Source organism: Artemia sp. Qi Xiang Cuo, chromosome 16, assembly GCF_049724085.1.
Source record: "Artemia sp. Qi Xiang Cuo chromosome 16, ASM4972408v1, whole genome shotgun sequence".
Lineage (NCBI taxonomy): Eukaryota > Metazoa > Arthropoda > Branchiopoda > Anostraca > Artemiidae > Artemia > Artemia sp. Qi Xiang Cuo.
The window spans coordinates 9,195,093-9,218,694 of NC_142809.1; the positions used below are offsets into that span (position 1 = coordinate 9,195,093).

The following is a 23,602-nucleotide window of genomic DNA, read 5'->3' on the forward strand; positions in this document are numbered from 1 at the left end:
TGTGTGTGGGTAAGTTTTTGTGTGTGTGTTAGTTTTTGTGTGTGTGTATATTTTTGTGTGTGTGTAAGTTTTTGTGTGTGTGTAAGTTTTTGTGTATGTGTAAGTTTTTTTGTATGTGTGTAAGTTTTTGTGTGTGTGTGTGTAAGTTTTTGTGTGTGTAAGTTTTTTTTTGTGAGTGTAAGTTTTTGCTTGTATATGTGAGTGTAAGTTTTTGTGTGTGTGTGTAAGTTTTTGTGTGTGTGTGTGTGTGTGTGTGTGTAAGTGTGTTTTTAAGTTGTGTGTGAAGTTTTTGTGTGTATGTAAGTTTTTGTGTGTGTATAAGTTTTTGTGTGTAGGTGTAAGTTTTTGTGTGTGTGTAAGTTTTTGTGTGTGTGTAAGTTTTTGTGTGTGGGTGTAAGTTTTTGTGTGTGTGTGTGTAAGGTTTTGTGAGCGTGTGTAAGTTTTTGTGTGTGTGTAATTTTTTGTGTGCGTGTTTTAGTTTTTGTGTGTGTGTGTGTGTAAGTTTTTGTGTGTGTGTAAGTTTTGGAGTGTGTGTGTAATTTTTTGTGTGTGTGTGTTAGTTTTTGTGTGTGTGTGTGTTAGTTTTTGTGTGTGTGTGTTAGTTTTTTTGTGTGTGTGTGTTTTTGTGTGTGTGTGTGTGTGTAAGTTTTTGTGTTTGGGTGTAAGTTTTTGTTTGTGTAATTTTTTGGTGTGTGTTAGTTTTTTTGTCTGTGTAAGTTTTTGTGTGTGTAAATTTTTGTGTGTGTGTTTGTAAGTTTTTTTTTGGGTGTGTAAGTTTTTGCGTGTGTAAGTTTTTGTGTGTGTGTAAGTTTTTTTTTTGTGTAAGTTTTTTGTGTGTGTGTAAGTTTTTGTGTGTGTGTGTAAGTTTTTTTGTGCGTGTAAGTTTTTGTGTGTGTAAGTTTTTGTGTGTGTGTGTTTTTTTGTTTGTGTTTGTGTGTGTTTTCGAGTTAGTTTGTGTGTGTGTGTGTTTTAGTTTTTGTGTGTGTGTGTGTGTTTAATTGTTTGTGTGTGTGTGTGTGTGTGTTTATGTTTTTGTGTGTGTGTGTGTGTTTAATTTTTTGTGTGTGCCCATTTTGAAGTTGGAAAATATTTATATTATTTGGAAAAATAGAAATGATCAATAACTAATTTCTTTTTCACTGAAAAAATTCAGAATAGAACTTGAACTTTTCTTTACTTCTTTGAGAAAATTAAAAATTGAAGTAGAACTTTTTATCTTCTGGGAAAATATTCACAAGTATGCTATAGCTTTTTCTATCTACTAGGGAAAAATTTAGAATAGAACTTTAAATTTCTTTATGTCTTTGGTGAACTTAAAGCTGAAGTGGAAGATTTTTATTTTCTCTGGAGAAATTACAATTGGAGTGTGTTCTTTGGTAAAATTCAGAAGAGAACTTGAACTTTTCTATCTTCCGTGAAACATTAGGAACAGTATTTAAAATTTTTTCATCTCTTTGAGAAAAATTTGATCCAAAGTAAAAAATCTTCATATTATTTGGAAAAATAGAATTGATTAATAACTAATTTCTTTTTTCATTGAGAAAATTCAGAAGAGAACTTTAACTTTTCTTAACTTCATTGATAAAATTTAAAATTGAAATAGAACTGCTTATCTTCCGAGAAAATATTCGCAACTATGATATAGCTTTTTCTATCTACAAAGGAAAAATTTAGAATTTGTAAAATTGGTTTAAGAAGGATATTAAGAAAAGAACTTGTACTGAAAAGATATAATAAAGCCTTTTGAAATGTGGGGACCCTTCTGTGTCTCAAATGCACAAAAAAAGTATTAACAAAATGTGGATGGGGCTCTTTGGGGACCCGGGAGGGTGTTTGGGGATCGGGGGACCCTTGAGGGCTGGGTGGTCCTTTGGGAGCCCTGTGGACCTTGGGGGACTGGGGGTGGGCCTTTGGGGGCCGGGGGAGGGCCTTTGGGGGTCTGGGGAGGGTCTTTGGGGGTCTGGGGGGCACTTGGGAGCTTGGGGGACCTTTGAGGACCGGGGGCTTCCTTCGGGGTTTGGGTAGGGGGATTGGAACCCTTTGGGGTTGGGATAGGGGGATCGGAACCCTTTGGGGTTGGGCTAGGGGACCTCACGACACTGTTAAAATACAACTTGTGTATTATAACGACCACAGAATTTCACCCTTAAATTCTCTTCTAAAATCATCTTTTAAATCATCTTTTAAATTGTCTCTAACTGTTTCGCCGAAATAATTCCATAAAATGGCTAAAACGGCTTCGCCCAAATAATCCCTAAACGTAATTTCACCGTGTTCCATTGTTTGGCATCTCTGCGCTGATACATTTCAAATTATTTGGAAACCCTTTCATGAATCAATCTCTTCATTGCTAAGATCGAAACATTCACTCGGAAACAATTCTCTTGGTAGAACTCCAAAGACATTAATAGAAATTCGCTCGGAAACAATTCTCTTTAGAAACAACAAATTAATTCCCTTTCGTGTCAAATCAATCAATCATGACATCATCTGTAATGTGTGATCTAAACTTTGCCCCGGAAACATTCTCTTGGTGGAACTCCAAAGACATTAATAAACATTCGCTCGGAAACAATTCTCTTTAGAAACAACAAATTAATTCCCTTCGTGTCAAATCAATCAATCATGACATCATCTGTCACGTGAGATCTAACTGTTTCCTGGAAACTCATAACATTTGCCTCGAGCAACAACAACAACATGAAGGAAGTGTCATTGACCCTGTCCCCATTAGACTCAATAATCCATAAATGTGAGAAAGTTCCTGTTTTTCAAATTCTCACTGACAAAAACCATAAAACAGACGTAAAAGTGAGAAAATTCCTGTTTTTCAAATTCTCACTGACAAATTCCTGTTTTTCAAATTCTCACTGACAAAAACCATAAAACATCCATCAAAGTGAGAAAGTTCCTGTTTTTTTCATTCCCACTGACAAAAACCATAAAACAGACATAAATGTGAAAAAGTTCCTGTTTTTTCATTCTCACTGACAAAAACCATAAAAACATCCATAAAAGTGAGAAAGTTCCTGTTTTTCAAATTCTCACTGACAAAAACCATAAAACAGACATAAATGTGAGAAAATTCCTGTTTTTTCAAGTGAGAAAGTTCCTGTTTTTCCATTCTCACTGACAAAAACCATAAAAAACATCCATAAATTACTGTTGAAATCCATGAAAAACATCAAATAAATTGACCAACACACATAACCGTCCATGAAACAACCATCAATGTGAGAAAGTTCCTGTTTTTTCATTCTCACTGATAAAAACCATAAAAACATCCATAAATTACTGATGACATCCATGAAAAACATCAAATAAATTGACCTACACACATAACCATCCAAGAAAACAGACATAAATGTGAGAAAATTCCTGTTTTATCAAATTCTCACTGACAACAAACAGACATAAATTATGTAAAAAAGGTTGTAGGTGGCAGCAGGGGTGTCGTCCTGGACCTCCTGAGGCATCTCTACTCAAATTAAGATTGGATGACCCTTTCTTAGCAACGGTGAAAGGGTAACTGAATAAAAAACACAAGTCTAAATGGCATTTCCCCATTTAATTTTGCATAAAACACTCTTAAAAGCTGATCGTTTTGCAGTTTGATTATTATTAGCGCATCTTTTTGACTCAAAAATATAGTTTTGTCGATATTCGTAAAGATCGTCAGAAGTCATAATTTTAATATAATTGGGACTTAGAAAAGTTTCTCCAGAGTCTCTACTATGGGCTAACTATCGGTGAAGGTGATCTTTCGTCCCAACTGAATCCCTGAAAACCTAAATGAGACCTTTAACGGGGGTAACAATGGAGGTTTCGTTAAACAAAATGAAATGGTGTGGACTCTCATACATATGTTGCGCCAAGGCGGAATCAAAAACCACAGGCCTTTGGCGTAACCTCATGGCCTTGTCGATTGAGGACCCATGTTCAGATAGCCTCTCCCCCAATTGCTGTTGGGTTCTACCAACATAAAAACAGCCACAAGAACAAGAAATTCTATAAACACCACTACCCAGAATGGGGCTGGTTTTATCTTTGCCGTTGTTGAAAAAGTTCTGTGTAATATGTATCTGTTGGGGTTTGTGGATTTAATGCATTCTTTTCGGCCTTTTTTCGTCTTTTGTCTATAATGGTCTCAAGTATTTTTATAGGGTAGCCGTTGCAAAATAAAATGTCCTTAATATAGTTCAATTCTGAGTCTATGTAAGGCTCTGAGTATATTCTTGTTACTCGGTCAACCAAAGAAATTATTTTATCCTAAAGGTACTTTACAAGCCCATAGATTCAGACCCCACCGATAAGTTCACTCGTTTAGTACGAAAGGATCTAGGAATTTTGCAACCTGAAAGACTTATTACTCCACAAATGTATAAATTATTTTATCTTTAAGGCTGTTCAGCTCCTAAATTTTACGGGCTCCCAAAAATCCACATTTTATGTTTTATCATGATTAGCTAGTGTGGTCTCAGAAATTATTTACATAATGGGGAAATTTAGTAAGTAGTATTTGATTCACTCAAATTTTTCATTTTTTATATATTTTAGTGCTTCAATTCAGGATCCATATTTCGGAGGAAGAACGGTTCAATACATATTTCATTTATATTCATTTATTTTATTTTGAAGACAGTACTTCGATGCATAACATTTCTTGATCTATTTTTTTGCTTTTTTAGGGTCCTTTAATTGTAACAGAAGCACTTAAAGCATTTGCTGTTGGTCCTCGGGTCCATTTTGTTTCAAATATTGACGGCACTCATTTGGCAACGACCCTGGCTAAAGTTAACCCAGAATCTACCCTTTTTATCATTACATCTAAAACCTTTACAACACAAGAAACTATTACTAATGCCAATTGCATAGGACGTAAGTTGTCTATCTGTGGTTTGCAATTGTTGGTGTAGAAATGTTTTACTAGCATGGTGTCTAAAGAATTATTTTACAGACGTGTGCGCCACTTTTTTTTCGGCCTTTTTTTTTTTTTTTTTTTTTTTTTTTTGAGCGGGTCAATAGAAAACAATAAATTTCTTCTTCTAAGTAAGGAGTCCCTAGAAATTTAAGATTTTTGTGTGGGGCGCAAGCGGGTGGGGGCTCAAATCCTCCCTCTGAGTACATTCCTGCGGATTTACACTTATTTTTGCTATACCTAATTAATTTTAGTATTATTACTGTTACTTTTTTGGAATCAACGTCTGAAAAGGTTAGTTCAGAAATGTCTGCATATTCTAGCAACTGTTTTATCTATGGAAAGTTTTTTTTTTCCAAAGCTGGATAATATGTCAGAGATAAAAAGTTAAACAGTGAAGCCAAAATTTGTATTATATTATTATATTTATTACTTTGCGGCCTCCAATTGCGAAAAGAAACTGGATATATCACTGGATATAGTAGTATAGACTGCTTTGAACTTAAATCAGGAACTTTTTCACAGATGTATAAAAACATATTTGATATGCTACATAGAAAATAGAATTCGAGCTTAATGTTGGCTGCACAAGAACAAGAATCAGTACTATCTACTTTTTGTAGACATTTTTTAAATTAAATCTCTTGGAAGTTTGTTTGAGCCTTCTTTAAATGTAGAAGCACTCAGAAAAAAAGACTATGAACCACAAAGTTTAATTTTGTCTCCAAAGGACATCAAGACCCATTCTCCCCCCCCCCCTCCTAGTGGCAGATCCAGATGTGGGGGTAAGGGGGCGCCCCCCTAGCGTAGTCTAAAGTAGTGTAATTTAGTTAATTAACTCAAGTTTGCGTTAATTAAACTTGCTCCTGGCTCAATTTTATCGGATCAACCTATTTTGCGCCCCCCTAAAAAAATCCTGGAGCCACCCCTGCCCCCTCCAAATAAAAATTACACCTACAAACTGATATTTTTAGGGTTTTGAACCTGCCATTTTTCTAATTAGAATTAGTACAGTCCTCCAGTTCTGAAAGTATATATTCAAGCACTATTATAAGGGGAACTAGAACTGTCAATTTCTAATCCTTTGAGCCCCCTTCGAAGTTTATACGACTGCCTCTTCCACAAAAGCCTTATATTCCCCCGGAGCATAATTAACAACCCTTCCCCTGGATTTTGAGGGGTTGGGATATGTTGACCTTAAATTTCTTGTCATCTGATCGTTGGATTGTTTCAAACAAAATGACTATCCCAAAAATTTTGATCGGATGCATTTGGGAGAAGAGGGTGTGTGGACGGGGTATATACCCGCTATTCACTTTCGATGACTCTTAAAACGGTAACTAGAAATTTCAATTTCCAATATGAGCCACCTCTGATGTTTATACGACCACCACTTACATAAAACCTTACTGCCCCCGGGGTATAACTTACAACACGTCCCCCCGGGCTCTGGGGAGGGGAGAGGTGTCGACCCCTGAGTTTTTGTTATTTGATCTTTAAACTATTTTGAACAAAATGGCTGTTTCAAAATTTTGATCGGATGCATTTGGGGAATAAAGGGCCTTGATGGGGGGAGGGAAGAGACTAGTTGCCCTCCGATCACTCTTGGCTATTAAAAAAGGCTCTATAAATTCCGATTTACAATCAAATGAGCCCCCTCCGAAGTCGATATTACCATCCCTTCCATAAAAAAAAACCTTATACGCCACCGGGGCATAGTTTAAAACTTGCCCCCAGGCTCTGGGGGGGTTGTGTTGTCCCAGGAGTTTTTGTTATATGATCTTCGGTCTATTAGTCTATTTTGAACAAAATGGCTATATAATAAATTCGATTCGACGCATTTGGGGAAAAGAGGGTGGAGGGGGTGCTAGTTGCCCTCCGATTACTTTTAACTCTTAAAAAGGGTACTAGAACTTTCAATTTCTAATCATTTGAGTTCCCTATGATGTTTTTGTGACCACCTCTTCCATAAAAGTTTTAAATGCCCCAGGCCATAAGTTACATCCCTTTCCCCGGGATCTGGGTGGGGGTATGTTGGCCCAGAAAATTTTTTTATCTGATCGTTGTTTTATTGCAAAATAACTGGCAATCCTAAAATTTTGATCAGATGCATTTGGAGAAACAAGGGTGTGTTTGTGGGGGGAGGGTAGATACCCTCTGACTCCTTTTGACTCATTAAAAGGCAACTAGAACTTCCTATTTCCAATTAAATGAGCCATCTTTGAAGTTAATACGACCAACCATTACATAAAAACCTTATATGCCCCGGGGGCATAACTTAAAGATACTTGCCCCTGGGCTCTGGGTGTATGTGTCGACACCGGAGTTTTGTTATCTAATGTTAGAACTATTTTTAACAAATATCTATCTCAAAAACTTTATCGGATGGGTTTGGGGAAAAAAGGGCGTGGGAAGGGGAAGGGAGCTAGTTGCCCTCTGATCTCTTTGGACACTTAAAAAGTGAACTAGAATTTTCAATTTCTAATTAAATGATCCCTCTCTGAAGTTTATACGAGCATCCCTTCTATAAGAGCTATATATGCCCCCAGGGCATAACCTATAACGCCTACTCCCTGGCACTGGAGGGTTATGTCGACAACGGAGCTTATGTTATCCGATCTTTGAACTATTTTCAAAAAAATGGCTACCTCAAATTTTTTATCGGATACATTTTGGGAAAAAAGGGCGTCGGGGGGTAGTTGCCCCCGATCACTTTTGACTCTTAAAAAGGGCACTCGAACTTCTGATTTCCAATCGAATGAGTCCTCTCCGAAAATTATACGAACACCCCTTCCATATGAAATGCCTATTGAAAAAAATTATAATAAATAAATTAAAAACATAGGAGCTGTAAGGCCTTTACTATAGGCAACGCTACAGCTTTGCTTTTGATAAGATTTATTATATATTATTTATCATTTTATTTATTTTATTTTTTACAGGTATGGAAGATTTTTCAAAAGAGTACAAAAAAAAGATAAAACAAATAAAGCACTGAAAAAACTTACCAGCTTGAGCTTAAACTTAACTTGAACTTAACTTGAGCTTGTGCTCAAAAGTGCTTCACCGTCTTTAGATTTTGACTCATTTTTAACAACAGAAACATTTGAATTCGAGGTCACGAGTATAGCGCCATCTTTTGATATTGAGTTTGCAACTTGCTGAGCGGATATTTTGTAGGGACTTCGGTGACGATTAGGGTATAAAGCCTAAAACAAAATAATGTAAAAATGGATATAGAGCTAGAAGCTTAATGAATTACACTGTGTTAATTAAATAAAACATATTAATTTTTTTTTAATCATAGTAAAGGTCAACGAGATTCTTGGTTCCTCTAAGGCCCTGCTTGATTCTGTTCAAGCTAAATGTTTACAAAGTCAATAACTACAGCAACGTTCAATAATTATAATATATTCAAACTTAAGCATATTGCAAAACTATGCCGTCCATAGTTTAGCTGGTCTAATGATGCTTTCATACTACGCCGTAAAACCTTTCACACAAGCATGGCTCCAGATTATATGCCAGGTAATATAATCTTACGGAGCAAATTTTCCATAACTTAAAGTCTAAGCTATGGAAAATTTGCTCCGTAAGATTATATTAGATCCAGCTTTGAAAAAAAAGAAACCTTTCCATAGACAAAACAGTTGCTAGAATACGCAGTTATTTCTGAACTAACTTTTTCATACGTTGATTTCAAAAAAGTAACAGTAATTATACTAAAATTAATAATAAAAGTGTAAATATTTCGGCTTCACAACCTGAAGCCTTTAAAACTGGAGAACAAACACTATGCAAAAAGACAAAACATACTTTTAAATGTATTTGCTCATTGGTACGACTGTTTATTTTTTTTTTATTTGTTGTTATGTAAATTTTGTAGAATATGAGCTTCATTTCATTGGTTTTTCCTCTTTTGGAAATTGTTAGTTCGGTTAGGAACTCTTTGTTTCCTCATGTTTTGTTCAAGCTGCTCATGTTTTGTGCAATTGTGATTAGGTTTTGTGATTTTTAGTAGGCATTGTGATATATTCAATTCATTATCATATTTCTTCATGCTTCCTGTGAGCTTCTTTTGATTGTGATTTCAAGATTTGACGTAATTTATTTTGTTAAAGTTCGTTTTATTCCCTCTTCTGGACTAACCACTAAATTTTATTTAAATTTTTTAAATTTTTATTAATTTGGATTTATAAAATTTTTATTCGATTTTAGATTTTCCCGAAGTAAATTTCAGTTTAACTTCACAACCCCGCCACCCCCCACCCTTCTCCCTGGATATAGCTTTAGGCTATATGCTACAGTTTGCTGTGTTAATTTTCAAATTAACACCGTTGATAAATAATCACACACAAAAATATAAGCCAACGAGATGAGCCAGCTTCTATTGTACAACCTAAGACGTGCCTGGCTAAGTGGACGTGCGCTAGGTTGAGAATTCTTTGTTTAAGGGACTCGGGTTCGATCCCTGGCGTGGCCAGTTATTGTAGCGACGGAAAATTTTGGTATTTGTGGCGATGGGAAAATTTTGCTTGTAGCTATGAAAAATTGGCTGGCTATACTAAATGTGGTGCTAAATACTGACCGCGTTAAAGGCGATATTATGCCCAAAGGTCGTGAACTTGATGGGAGAAAATAGAATATGTAGACATATAAATGTGGACTCTTTTTTCTTGAGCTATCTGGAGATCCAATTCCCTGGGAGCGTTACCTTGGAGACATGCGAACTAATTACCTATTATCAGACTAGATGCACACATATAAAATGAAATAAACACAGATAAAAAAAGGCAATAGATTTATTGAACTTACATACTTAGGTGCACAGCAATAGGCCACTTCAAATGACAAAAACGTTGACAAGAATATAAGAAGTTCGTCTGAGTGGTTTTGACTCTGATTTACCAATAATCTCTAAAAGCACTTCTACCCCACTATCAAAGGTAGCTCTTCAGTCCTGCGCTGTAAGAACTGGCTCACAATTGGCCCGAGTGGCCCCAAGGCTGTGAACCTTTCGTCCAATAATTTCTTTTAAATATTTCTAATGATTCAAGCGTTCACACGGTTCTTACCATTTAAACTTCCTTAGAAATATTGACCGTAGAATTTTTTTTGTTACTAATTATCTTAGCGAAATTTGAATGGCTAGTTTCGTTGTTTGACTGAAGCTAGAATGCAATTTCTCTTTTTGCTGTTTAAGAATTTAGACTCTTGGAAGTGGTATTTGAACTCAATTAGGGGACGTTTAATTTCTGTCCGAATCATCTTTAGAAGGAAAGAATCTTGTATTTTAAATATATCGCATTTTGCTCCCGGTACATATAACCCTTCCCATCAATTAATTACGCCCCGTCATTACAAACTGCTTGCTTTTGGGCTTTTTAAAATTTTCGCCATTTATTAACTATTTCTTCTACATAATTATTTTATATTTATGTTCTGGCTTAATCAGGAGTGCTAAAAATTTTCTCTATTACTTTTCTTATTTTATTCTACATCCCTATCTAAAATTCATCTACCGTACTAAGATTATTCATGGTTCTAGGCTAGCTACTATACTAAAGATTGTTTTTTTTTTCGATTTTTACAAGGCTTTTTTTTTATTTTGCTGTCTATATGACATACTACATTCTATCTACACTACATTAAACGGATAACATGATAACACTACACCTAATTCTACTTGAACATCTAGCGGTACATACATGAATGATTTATAACAAACAATATCGGGTTTGCCATATTCACTGGTAATATTAAAACGCTTTCACGATTGGGATTTTTAATGTATCCCAGTTATTAGGACGTACCATATTTAATTTCGCATATATTTCATTAAGGTCAAGTCTTGATTGTGCGCAATCATCCTGTTGAAAATCGTGGTCCTCCATTTGTTTCGTCTTGTCAAAATTTTTTGAAGCGCTTAAATTCTGGTTTCTTCAGGGGACAGTTCAAGCATGATTGTGTTCACATGATTAGCCTCCTCTAATTTTCAAATGGGAAATGCCAGTTCCAACTGCGGGTGTTGGCTTACGGTATCAAGGTTTTCTCTCACCTGCTTTTCCTTTGATAGTTCATAGTGTGCTTTATCATCAAGGGGTCGAACACTGGGCGTGCGCTTATTTTCTTCTAAGCATATCATTTTTAGGATATTTTGAGGCACATAGAGAATGTATTCTCGCGGAAAATTGTTCATTTGTGCCTTTTATGAAATTGTTAGCTCATGGCTTGCGTCGATTACCCTTTGCGGTGATTCCTAGGCTAATCACGGGGGAATTGAAGTTTGGATTTGGATCGGGTTGACATCCAACTATAGTGACTCTTTTAACATAATGTCTTTAATTTCAACTTCAAACATCTTCAAATATCATTTAACTTCAAATATCGTTAAATATCGTTTATCTTGTACTGATCGATGGGGTTCTCAGAATTAAACTTCAAATTGTCTTTAACTTCAAATATCTTCAAATGTCTTTAAATATCATTTAACTTCAAATATTGTTAAATATCATTTTGTTTCAAATACCATCATTATGCTGTCAAATGATTCTGGGGTCCAAAAATGGGTATCCAAGGTGATATCTATGTATTTATATCTTGTACTGACCGATGGGGTTCTCAGCATTTATGTGATTATATAGTTCGATAAAGCACTGGATACTGAGATTCAAATATAATGTTGCCTGACACGTAATATGGTTTGTGGTCGAAGAAACAATGATCAAAGGTAACTGTTGTTTTCGTGGACGAAGCTGGGAGAAAATAGAATATGTTGACATATAAATGTGGCCTCTTTTTTCTTGAACTATCTGGAGATCAGATTCCTCTGGGAGCATTACCTTGGAGACATGCGAACTAATTACCTATTATTAGACTAGATGCAGACATATAAAATGAAATAAACACAGATAAAAAAAAGGCAATAGATTTATTGAACTTACATACTTAGGTGCACAGCAATGGGTCACTTCAAATGACAAAAACGGTGACAACGATGGAAGAATATAAGAATTTTGTCTTAGTGGTTTTGACTCTGATTTACGAAAATCTTTAAAAGTACTTCTACCCCACTATCAAACGTAGCTCTTCAGTCCTGCGCTGTAAGAACGGGCTCATAATTGGCCCGAGTGGCCCCAAGGATGTGAACCTTTCGTCCAATAATTTCTTTTAAATATTTCTGATGATTCAAGCGTTCATACGGTTCTTACCATTTAAACTTCCTTAGAAATATTGAGCGTAGCATTTTTTTTGTTACTAATTATCTCAGCTAAATTCGAATGGCTAGCGTCGTTGTTTGACTGAAGCTAGAACGCAAATTCTCTTTTTGCTGTTAAAGAATTTAGACTCTTGGAAGCGGTATTTGAACTCAATTAGGGGACGTTTGATTTCTGTCCAAATCATCTTTAGAAGGAAAGAATCTTGTATTTTAAATATATCGCATTTTGCTCCCGGTACATTATTTGGTTTGGGACGAGGATCAGTGGTGTGACTCTGTAAGCTCAGCCAGAGTCGACCCAGCTCTAAATGGGTACCTGAAGAAATCTGGGGAAGGTAAGCCGGAAGGGTGTGTGAAAGCGGAGGATGGCTGGCCCCCAGCCCACCATTGCACTTCCTGGCTGAAGGGCCACGAAATGGAGATCAGCACTGCCGGTTTGGACCATAAGGGAAAGGCCGTATCCAGGATTTTTTTTCGGAGGGGGTTTTACTAAAAAAAAATCGGGGGGGGGGGGAGGGGTTACACAAAAAAACTCAAAAAACGCACACAATATCCATTTTTGTTACGTTTTTACGAGTAAAAAAAACATTTCGGGGGGGGGGGTCAAACCCCCCTCTGGTTACGGCCTTGCTTAAGGGTGCCGTCTTACTTACTTACTTACTTTTATATCCAGGCATAAGTTAGAGAAGAGGCTAGGATGCAGTTAAACTGAAAGCAATTTTGGAAATCAAACAAATAGAAGTAAAAATTCTGTGAATTTACTGTTCAGTTCAGAAGAGAGGATGAATTGCAGTGTTTTTGTTCAAGAAACACAAAATAATAACTATAAGTGAAGGGAGTTTTAACAAGAATTTTCTCCTAAATTGAAAAGGTCGTACGAAGAGGTATTTCGCCCTCAGGTTATTCATACCTCTCAATGCCCAAAAAGCCGACTATCAGACAAACCGCCATCGCAGGTTGTTTTTTTTTTGTCCGCCTCCACTCGCTCGGGCATTTGGACCCTTAAACTAAAACCTGACTTTACATCAATCTGCTCAGGTCAGTAATTCATTTTCTAAAGCTTTTTATTTTCTTTCTGTTTTTGTTTCAGAGAACACAATTTAAGCCCTGCCCTCTCATCGTCTATTAACTGCTCGTATCACGTGATTTGAGTTATAGATGGCGCTACTTAAACACAATCACTGGATATAGCAGTATAGACTGCTTGGAACTTAAATCAGGAACCTTTTCACAGATGTATATAAACAGATTTGAAATTCTACATAGAAAATAAAAAACAACCTTAGTGTTTGCTTAACAAGAACAAGAATCAGTTCTATCTACTTTTTGTAGACATTTATGAAATTAAATATGTTGTACGTTTTTTTTAGTCTTCTCCAAAATTAGAGCCATTCATTAGCAAGACTACCAATCACGCAGTTTAATCTTATCTCCAAAGAACAGCAAGATCCACCCTTCCACATCTCCAAGGAAAACTTACACTTACGAGCTGATATTTGTTGGGTCTTTAGACCTGCCATTTCTCAAGTTAGAAGTAGTACAGTCCCCCAGTTCTGAAAGTATATATTCAAGCCTTGTGCAAGATAGTGAATTCTAACCAAAAAAAATATGTTTAAAGAAATGCCCGGCAAGTCAAGCTCTCTTGGAAGCCAATCAGATACTGACTGCGTGAAGTATACAAAGGCTTACAACCCTAATCTGTTCAATGTTTCACCCCTTCTCCCTCTAATTATTTCTAATTCCAATTTCCAGCCTCACTCATAGCGACCGATCCCTACATTTAACCCTAGTGTGAAGGTTGAAAAAACAAGCTTTTAGCCCCCCCTCCCAGCTGAAATTTAAGGTCTTCGTAAATCTCGTCAAAACTAAAATAGACCTACATAATTCAAGCATCCCCAGAAATAGATCAGTTGTCTTTAGTATACCTTGGCCTTTATGGGGCTATATGGATCATTTTTCAGTTGACTTTGGGAGGTCGGCTCCAACTTTGACCCTCCCCCCTAGGATTTTGACGCAATTAAGACCCTGCTCTTTTTCAAAGATTATTCTTCTTTAAGGCAGTCCTAGTGACTTATAAGCCACGATCCCATTTTGATGATCTGTACCAAGCGATAAAGTTTTACTAATAAATTACACTTTGTATCTTTTTTTGGAAGGGATATTACAATCGTAATGTACACTTGGCATGTGACATTTTAGTTTAGCAACAAATAGTCTTAATACATTTATATCTTACTTCTTCCATGATTTTTGGCTTTAAAATATAGGACACCCCCCATATGCCCACAGGGCTGGGCTCAGACAAGCGGAATTGTTCAGTCATTAATTTGTTTATCAGCTTACAAAATTAATCAATCAAATATACTACACGCCTAGTTTCAATAAACTTAATCCAGTATGGATATCAAAGAAGTACTCGCTTGAACTGAAGCTGTGATTTTTTAACAGCAACGTTTTGTCCGTGCTATTGTATGCCAGTGAGTGCTGGAAACTAGATATTAGGCCAGAGACGACTCACAGCTTTCGAAAATATGTGCTTGAGACGCATGCTGAATATCGGTTGGCGTCAAAAATTCAGCAACATCGAGGTCTGCAGAAGAACTGGCCAGCCGCTTATTACTGAAGTGATTAAGAAGAAGAGATGGAGCTATCTTGGCCACGTCCTCCGGATGGAGGACTCTAGAATCCCATACAAGGTTCAACAATGGCAGCCGCATGGGCGTCGACAGAGGGGAAGACCAAGAAACACGCTTAGACGCATGTACGAGCGTGATCTACACAGTGCTCACACATCACTACAACCCCAGTCGGAGGATGTACTCGCCGCAACGCCAATACGTGACGTTTATCGAGGCTTCGTCGATGTCCTATATGCCGCAGATGACTCAGGAGGGCCTAAGTTCTAAGTAAGTTCTAGTTGCCATGTTCTTTAAATTCACCCAGGTGCAAGGCTGTACCCACGGGGGGGTTGAACCCCGCCCCTCCCGAAATGTTTGTCTGACTCGTAAAAACGTAACAAAATTGGATATAAAGAAATTTTTTATGCGTTTTTAGTTTTTTTGTAACCCCCCCCCCCCTCCCGAAAAATATCCTCGGTACGGCCTTGCCCAAGTGGGAAAGTTTTCGATCTGAGGTGTACAAGTTTTTGTATATTCCTTGGCAAAATAGTCCTTATGCTGACCTAAGTGACGGAACCTGAATCTAACCGAACGTCATAGCAACGTCCAGAGGTACGCGACTTCAGCATATAGGTAAGACCAATTATTACTACAATTCATCACACTCCGAAGTTACCCAAGTCAAGAACACCTGTGCATCCGCCTTTTTTCAGGCGCTTAACATCACCTTATTTAGAGCTTCATCTCGACTACCTTCCATCAAGTTCCAATCTTCTACCCACCCAAGGACAGGACGTATTGCTTTTTTGGCCTCAGGATTGCCAGTGTTCAAGCCCGTACCCCGAGGAGGGGAGGTTTGACCACCCTCCCCGACATGTTTGTCTCACTTGTAAAACGTAACAAAAATGGATATAAACAAATTTTATATGCGTTTTTTTTTTCGTGTCTAACCCCCCCTCCCGAATTTCTTTTTGAGTAAAACCCCCTCCGAAAATAAATCCTGGGCACGGCCTTGTCGGTGTTTTTTGACAACCTTTCACCAGTGGCGTCAATAGACAAAATTTTAGGGGAGGGTAGGGGGAATTCGTAATATGTCCAAAAAAAAGTACAAAAACAAGGCATTTTCATTGAATATAAATGAAAAAACAATACTTTTTAAGATCTAGGGATGTACATGCCATCATCCCCTCAATTGACGCCGCTGCCTTTCACACTTCATCTGAAAAACGTAGCCTAACCGTCTGAGCCTTATTTTCATTAAGACCTAAACATTCAAGTAGAACTACAATTTTGTCTTCCTCCTCCTTTGAAAACCTCAACGTTTTAGAGCTGTATTCAAGATCTAACATTACCATGGCTTCCAGAAGACCAATCTGAGTTCTAAGACCTTAAAATCCTAACTTCTTCTAACTCTTCAAAAGAAAACTCTAAACTCTTCAAAAGAAAGAAAAACCGCCCACTCGTTATCCTAATTTTAATATGAAACATATTTCAAAATAAGTTGCGAGCATAAGAATAACCGTTTTGGCCAGAGGTTAGCACTAAACTCCATCCCAAAATTCCTTCTGGGGGAGGAGGGGACAAACTAAACTTCCAGCCTCCCTAACTAACGCAGCCTCTCTAACTAACTTACAAACTACACTTCCAGCCTAGCCCACGTAAGCGAGACATTCTGGAAAACTAGTGAAGAATCAAATAGTAGATGTGAATTTCAAAACGATAAAAGCTATTTATTGCACAAAAAGACTTAAGACAGTTTTCTAAGAAAAAAAAAATAATTAAAAAAAAAATTTGAACAAAATTTTCAAACAGTTTTGTTGAACAAAACTTATTTGTTCAATCACAAAAAAAATCGCAGAAAATAACAGCTGAAAGGAGTCGCCCCTTCTGTGCCAATATCACACTAGTCCAAAGAGTCACGAACGTTTATACTTGCTGCAAATGTTTGAGGAGACAAACAAATTTTATTAATGAAATCTATTTATATGTCTGAGCAAAAACTGCGATAAAGTTTAGACCCCCCCCCCCCAGAAAAAAAAATAAAAATAAGGATTACCATTCACTTTACACAAGAATTAATAAAGCTGTGTTAATTTAACACCTATTGCGTCTCTAAATCAAATATATTGCTTGTACAAAAAAAATAATAAAAAAAAAAAATATATATAATCTTCTGACAATAGTTTATCATTAACATTTTTTATATTAAAAATTTTTATGTACAATTAACTTCGTTCAAATATTACAAGTATGTATATCACAACACTTAAATTTAAAAGAATCACATTCGCGAGTCAACATAAAACTCAAATTAAGAATGAACACAAATAAAAGATGTGCATACAGTCAAACACTAAATTCAACCAGGCATCAATAGTGCTCTTTAATGAAGTTTATCAGCCCGTTCGTAGACGCGTCGTGGGTTAACACCGGGTTGTTGTCTTGCAATTCTGGCTCGATTGCTTTCGCTAGCTGCTTTCCCAACTCCACCCTACAGAAAAACAACACTTTAAAATCGGGTATTTAGGTAGGAAAAAAAAACTAAAATACTAGGAATTGTTATGAAACACAAAATGTGGATAATATAAACCACAACATCATTAACAATGATAAATAAAATAAAAAATTAAGATCTTGGCTTATTTCCTAAATCTTGGTGTAATATCCAGTTTAATGAATTCGCGACTTTAAAATTTAACAAAAAATCGTTCGTCAATTTCTTATTATTATAGATCGTAATTGTTAAGAACAAAGAACGGGAAACACTATTCAAAAAGAATATGATAAAATCCAACAAGAGTAATATTTAAACAAGCCATAAAATAATGCCATACAAATCTAGCGAAAATTTATCTAAAGGCGAAGCCGAGAATATTCTCCTTAATAAACATCAAGCTTTGATATAAAATTCTGTGTTATGTAATAACGAGTTTTCCCCTGTGTTTCACTATAATCATCTATTAATTGCACCAATTAGGGGACCAATTTAAAGGAAATGGGAACTTCGTGGGCGGGTGTAAAAAGGGAGGCTTTGAATAGATTGGGGTGGAGGAGGAGCGTGCGTAGCTGTTGGCCTCAGGCGGCTTGGTGCTGCGATGAGTTGTTAGTAGTAGTAGTAGTAATTAGGGGACTGGATGCAATTTTTCGTTGCATTTATTGATACACTGTCAAATTTTTAGAGATTTTGACTGATTGAAGTTTGTGTACCCTATGAAAGTTATTGGACCAAAATTAAGCTAAAAAAAAATCCAAATAACAAATAACAAAAAAAAACGTATATCTTGTAATGAACGTCAGACATTGCTGGGTAATCAAAGACAAGCTCTTTAAGCTGTAATGATGACATAAATAAAGAAGTAAAGGAACCAAAATTTTGTTCCCAGTAGGTCTACCAGCCTGAAGTCACTTAGCCAAGATTTGCCTTAGCCAACCCATCAAGATGTTCCCTAGCTAGGACTAATTTGTGCAGACTTGGTCCTGACCTATAGCAATTATTTATAATAAAGAATGCTGACTAATTATCTACTGGTAATTTTCAGCTGCTCCTAATGCATTGTAGATTGATAATATCAATCATCCAATTTTTTTCGAAATTTCCTAATTTTTTATATACGTTGCAGGGCCGTATCCAGGATTTTTGTTCAGGGGGGGTTTTACTGATTTTTGACTTTTTTTGGGGGGGGGGGGGTTTACTAATTTTTGACTCAGTTTTCGACTAATTTTACTGATTTTTACCTATGTTTTACTAATTTTCGACTTATTTTCGAGTCGGTCAAAAATTTCGGGGGGGGGTTCAAACCGGGTAACCCCCCCCCCCCCTGGATACGGCCTTGATACGTTATCAGACGTTTTCTGTGAGTGGCACAAGTAGTTTTGAATCTCACCTTCTCAAGTCAAATTGTTGGAGATCCAACTTACCAGTTGCTCATTGTCTTTAGCACACTCTTTAAATGTATATAACGTCTGCATTTACTTCACTTTCAGCTAGATCAGCCCCAAATATAAACTATAATTTGGGGTTGTAAATAATATAATATAAACTATAAGGTTATAAACTATAGAATTCACTTGATAATGATTCTAAAAATTTACATGATGTCTGCTTAATAAGCAAACTAAATGTTTCTTTTTGTCTAGGGGGGTAAACCAAGAAGTTGTAGTTATTTTCGTTAATCACCGAAATTAACAAAACGTAACTACGTTACTGCTTTACGTTAATGTCCTTTCTTTTCATTCTGTGCTTATGAAAGTTAATTAGTTTGCTTTAGTTTGGTCCTTAAACAAACGTATCCTATGACATTGGACGCTCGGGCAAGCGAGATTCTATAGCCCAGATGTATTTTTGTTTTTGTCTCTCTTTGTTGAATAAAAAAAACAATTCGATGATAATCATCTCAGTTAAGTTTTTCAATCCTAACCAATTAAAGCATTCGGTCCACTTTACTGAATTTTTATAGATCCAATTTTTTGAATTATTCGATCCAATTTATTGAATTATTCGATCCAGTTTATTGAATTATTCGATTCAATTTATTGAATTAATACAGAGCTGATATCTCTACAAGATCAAGTTGCGATCAGAACCAACAATTACTAAAAAGATAATTTAAAACGAAATTAAGGAGTTACTATTACAACTACTAACACAACTCACCACAGCACCAAGCCGCCTGAGGCCAACACAGTTACGTACGCTCCTCCTCCATCCCAATCTATTCAAAGCCTTTTCCTTTACACCCTACCAGGAAGTTCCAATTTCCTTAAATCTTTCTTTGTGACATCCTCCCACCCCAACCACGGACGACCTGCTTTCCTTTTAGTTACAGGATTAGTCTACTTTCCCGATAGTTACACCACAGAAAAATAAAATTTCCTTGAAAAACGTCTTGGTCAAATTTTCCACATTTTTATAGTCTACGTCTATTTTCATAGTTCCAAATATTTCTGTATTGATTTTTGGATTTCTAGGTTGATTAATTTACATTGATTTTTATACAGAGAGAAAAGCGCACAGAAAATACAAACTTGAAAATGTTGAACGCTTGTTATCATGAATTCATATTTTTAGGGTTTTTGGCTTTACTTTTTTAGCCAATGCTTACCTGATTTTTACACTTTAACTCTACTCTCATGGTTCCAATATTCTTTTGCATAGATTTCCACGTTTTTAACTTATTTGCCCATGTACAGAAAATACACACATACAAAAAGCCATTCTTGGCTTTATATATGGATACAGTAGTGAATTAAATAAAATTGCAAAAAATAAAAACTAATATTCACGAAGGAGAACAGAGACGGCGAAACTTACCCCCACTGATCAAAGGAATTGATATCCCATACAACTCCTTGCACAAATATTTTATGCTCGTACATCGCTAAAAAGAAAAGAAAGTTATTTAGCTGAATAATTCTTCGATTACCTATAAAAACTAGCGCTGCTCAAAAATGCACTAGGTTTATGTGGCTCATTCCGATGAACCTTCTTTGAATAATCTAGCACTACGAACTTATGGGCAGAGTGGGAGTTGTGTTGACCTTGAGTCAGTGTCGGTATTAATTTTGTATTATTGCGTTCAGCCCCCCCCCCACCGCAGAAGAATTCTCCCAGAAAATACCCACTGCACCACCTCCACTAATTCTCACAGACCTAGAAATGAGGCTAAAAAAATGGTTGACAAAGGAGAAGTATTAATTGTTTCGTTATAATGTACAAGGTAGGCCAAATTAGATCGAAGGGCTAAACATACCTAATAGCTTTTTGTTTTCAGTTATGTGGTTTTTTCGTTTTAGCAGATTATTTGGAGTTAACGGGTAGGAAACTTGGGGGTTAAGTAAAATGAAAACTACTACTACTAACAGCTCACCGCAGCATCAAGCCGGCTGAGGCCAGCACAGCTACGCACGCTCCTCCTCCATCCCAATCTATTCAAAGCCTCTCTTTTTACACCCTCCCAGGAAGTTCCCATTTCCTTTAAATCTTTCTTTATGACGTCCTCCCACCCAAGACGAGGACGACCTACTTTCCGTTTAGCCCTAGACGGTTGGCCGAAAAGGACAATCTTCGGCAATAACAAGAATATAAAATAAAAAGAATACAGTAATTTTAATCCTTCAGTCTTATTTGGGCCACCCAGAAGAAACTTGTTAGTCGACCGACTTTTTTGGCCATATGTGTGAAGTGGTTAAAAAAAATTATATAACTTAAAAAACTTATTCAGTTTCATTTTATAACTTAGTTTAGTTTAAAAATATACTTATATAACTTTAAAACTTATTCAGCGACGATTTCCTTTCGTTTCAGAGCATTCATTCCTATGTAATTCCGAGTTCGCAGTTTATTTATTATTTTTTTTTGTTTTTTAATTCAAGGCCTTTGACACTAGAGTATACCGAAAAAGTACAAATATTCGAACTAATTTCTGAAGTGCTTATTAGGAAAAAATTCATTTTGAAGGGCTTCAAGTAACTAACAAATCAGCAAAAAAGGGATTTATCTAAAATACTTGACGTTTTCATATTTCTTCTCGCTAGGCAGAACTTTTACGGATAAAACTGAACTTACAATTTATGTAAACTTTTTATGATAGAACAGCTTCCCTGACAATGTTCGGTTTAGAAAACTATTGAAGAAGCTTTGTACAATCCAGAGAGTATGACAAACTTAGAAGTTTCTAAGGTTTCCTTGGTTTCTAACTTTGTGTTACCAAACCCCAAACAACGTTAATTAAAGCGATTCCTCTATGGACAAAAAGCAGAACCCATGTATTTCAAATTAAAAAAATTTCTCTAGAGAATAAATAATCATTTTTATGGACGACATAATCATTCCTTTATTTCTTTTTGAACTTCTATATATTCCTTTTTCATTTTATGTCTTTCTTTCTTTCTATTTAGTTCTATTTCTTTTTCTATTTATTTTCTTTTATGTAACCTCACTTTAATTTTCTTTACTCTTTATTTATTTCTTTATGGAATTACTCTTTATTGACAACAAGCAGAACCCCTCTGTTACAAATTTAAAAAAAATTTTCCAGACATTTTTAAGAACAACATAGTCTTTTCTTTATTCATATCTAGTGGCCTTCAATTTATTTCCTTTTTCTTTTTGTATTTCTTTGTTTTTTCTATTTAGTTTTTTTTTATTTCTATTTCTTTTTCTATTTATTTTAGCCCATTTTATTTTTTTTTTTTGGTCTTTAGTTATTTCTTTTTGTAATCATCTCTTTATGAACGACAAGCAGAACCCATCTATTACAAATTTGGAAGTTTTTTCTAGAAAATAAATAATCATTCTTAAGGACAACATAATCATTTCTTTATTTATTTCTTGTGGACTTTATTTCTATTTCTTTCTTTTCTATTCTTCATTTTTTTTTCTATTTACATCTTTTTATTTCTATTTCATTTCCTATTTGTTTTTATTTAATTCAGCCCAGTTTAATTTTCTTTACTCTTTATTTATCTCTTTATGGAATCATTTCTTTATGGAAGACAAGCAGAACCCATCTATTACAAATCTAACAGTTTTTTTTGTCTAGAAAATAAATAATCATTTTTATCCTCATAAACTGATATCACAGAGACCCTGTAATGAACATAGTCTTATCATTCTCGGTCTTTGATTTCAGTTGACTTTTTTTTTCTGCGCTGAGGACCCTTGTTAATCTTTGTTGCTATTGAATCTTTGTTGTCATGTTTATTACAAAAATACAGCAACATAACATACAAAACACAGCAAATACAATAACAACATAAAATTTATAAACAAAAAAACTGCCTTAAATCCAAAATAGCAAATAAATTAATTAAAAAACAGTTAATTAAAAACTTTAATTGAAAAACTTTAATTTTCATTTAATTAATTAAAAAAATAGGGCCATATCTACAACCAACCGCTTTTCCAAGTTCTTAATTACCATAAAACTTTAAAATTCACCCCTTTAGCCTTCCTTATATACCACCCAATAAAATTCCTCACTCATTCCATTTAATTTCTTACAAAACCAAAAGAATGAATTGAGCAAAAATAAGGACTATTTTCAATCTTATCCTTTATAAATATTTTTCATTATCATCAAGTAGTAAAAATTTCCTCTTGCTAATTCTATCCACTTTAATTCCTCCTTGCTAAGTCCTGCCTTAAAAGTTCCTCCCCTCCCTGCCCCCCTGGATCTAAGCATATACAGAGAGAGCGAGAGACGGTGGCAACGACAGGATTTATCATCAAGTGATCAAAATCCCCTCTTGCTGATATTATCCAATTTAATTCCTCCTTGCTAAGCCCTGGCTTAAAGTTCCTCCCCTCCATGCCCCCCTGGATCTTAGCATATACAGAGAGAGCGAGAGACGGAGGCAACGACAGGATATAACATCAAGTGATCAAAATCCCCTCTTGCTGATATTATCCACTTTAATTCCTCCTTGCTAAGCCCTGGCTTAAAGTTCCTCCCCTCCATGCCCCCCTGGATCTTAGCATATACAGAGAGAGCGAGAGACGGAGGCAACGACAGGATTTATCATCAAGTGGTCAAAATCCCCTCTTGCTGATATTATCCACTTTAATTCCTCCTTGGTAAGCCCTGGCTTAATGTTCCTCCCCTCCATGCCGCCCTGGATCTTAGCACATACAGAGAGAGCGAGAGACGGTGGCAACGACAGGATTTATCATCAAGTAGTCAAAATCTTCTCTTGCTGATATTACCCATTTTAATTCCTCCTTGCTAAGCCCTGCCTTAAAGTTCCTCCCCTCCATGCCCCCCGGATCTTAGCATATACAGAGAGAGTGGGAGACAGTGGCAACGACAGGATATATCATCAAGTGGTCAAAATCCCATTTTGCTGATT

General features: G+C 35.9%; 3 protein-coding genes across 3 annotated transcripts in view; 2 read left to right on the forward strand and 1 right to left on the reverse strand.

The window, feature by feature from the left end:
• Window positions 1-13,494, forward strand: part of LOC148942543 (glucose-6-phosphate isomerase-like) — a 50,540-nt gene extending 37,046 nt beyond the window's left edge. The window contains exons 4-5 of the mRNA XM_089102299.1: window positions 4,689-4,878; window positions 13,228-13,494. Of these exons, the coding sequence (XP_088958425.1) occupies window positions 4,689-4,878; window positions 13,228-13,241 (204 nt within the window). The 3' untranslated portion in view covers window positions 13,242-13,494. The remainder of the gene's footprint in view (window positions 1-4,688; window positions 4,879-13,227) is intronic.
• A 1,174-nt stretch (window positions 13,495-14,668) lies between these two features.
• Window positions 14,669-15,043, forward strand: LOC148942544 (uncharacterized). The gene has a single exon (XM_089102300.1). It carries the CDS (start codon window positions 14,669-14,671, stop codon window positions 15,041-15,043), a length of 375 nt encoding a protein of 124 aa, XP_088958426.1.
• A 1,450-nt stretch (window positions 15,044-16,493) lies between these two features.
• Window positions 16,494-23,602, reverse strand: part of Pgi (glucose-6-phosphate isomerase) — a 40,373-nt gene continuing 33,264 nt past the window's right edge. The window contains exons 9-10 of the mRNA XM_089102743.1: window positions 20,067-20,133; window positions 16,494-17,246 (exon numbers count right to left, since the gene is read on the reverse strand). Of these exons, the coding sequence (XP_088958869.1) occupies window positions 17,126-17,246; window positions 20,067-20,133 (188 nt within the window). The 3' untranslated portion in view covers window positions 16,494-17,125. The remainder of the gene's footprint in view (window positions 17,247-20,066; window positions 20,134-23,602) is intronic.

Bases quoted from the DNA above. Each gene is read 5' to 3' on its own strand.
- LOC148942544 (XM_089102300.1), top strand. From the start codon at position 14,669: ATGTGCTTGAGACGCATGCTGAATATCGGTTGGCGTCAAAAATTCAGC.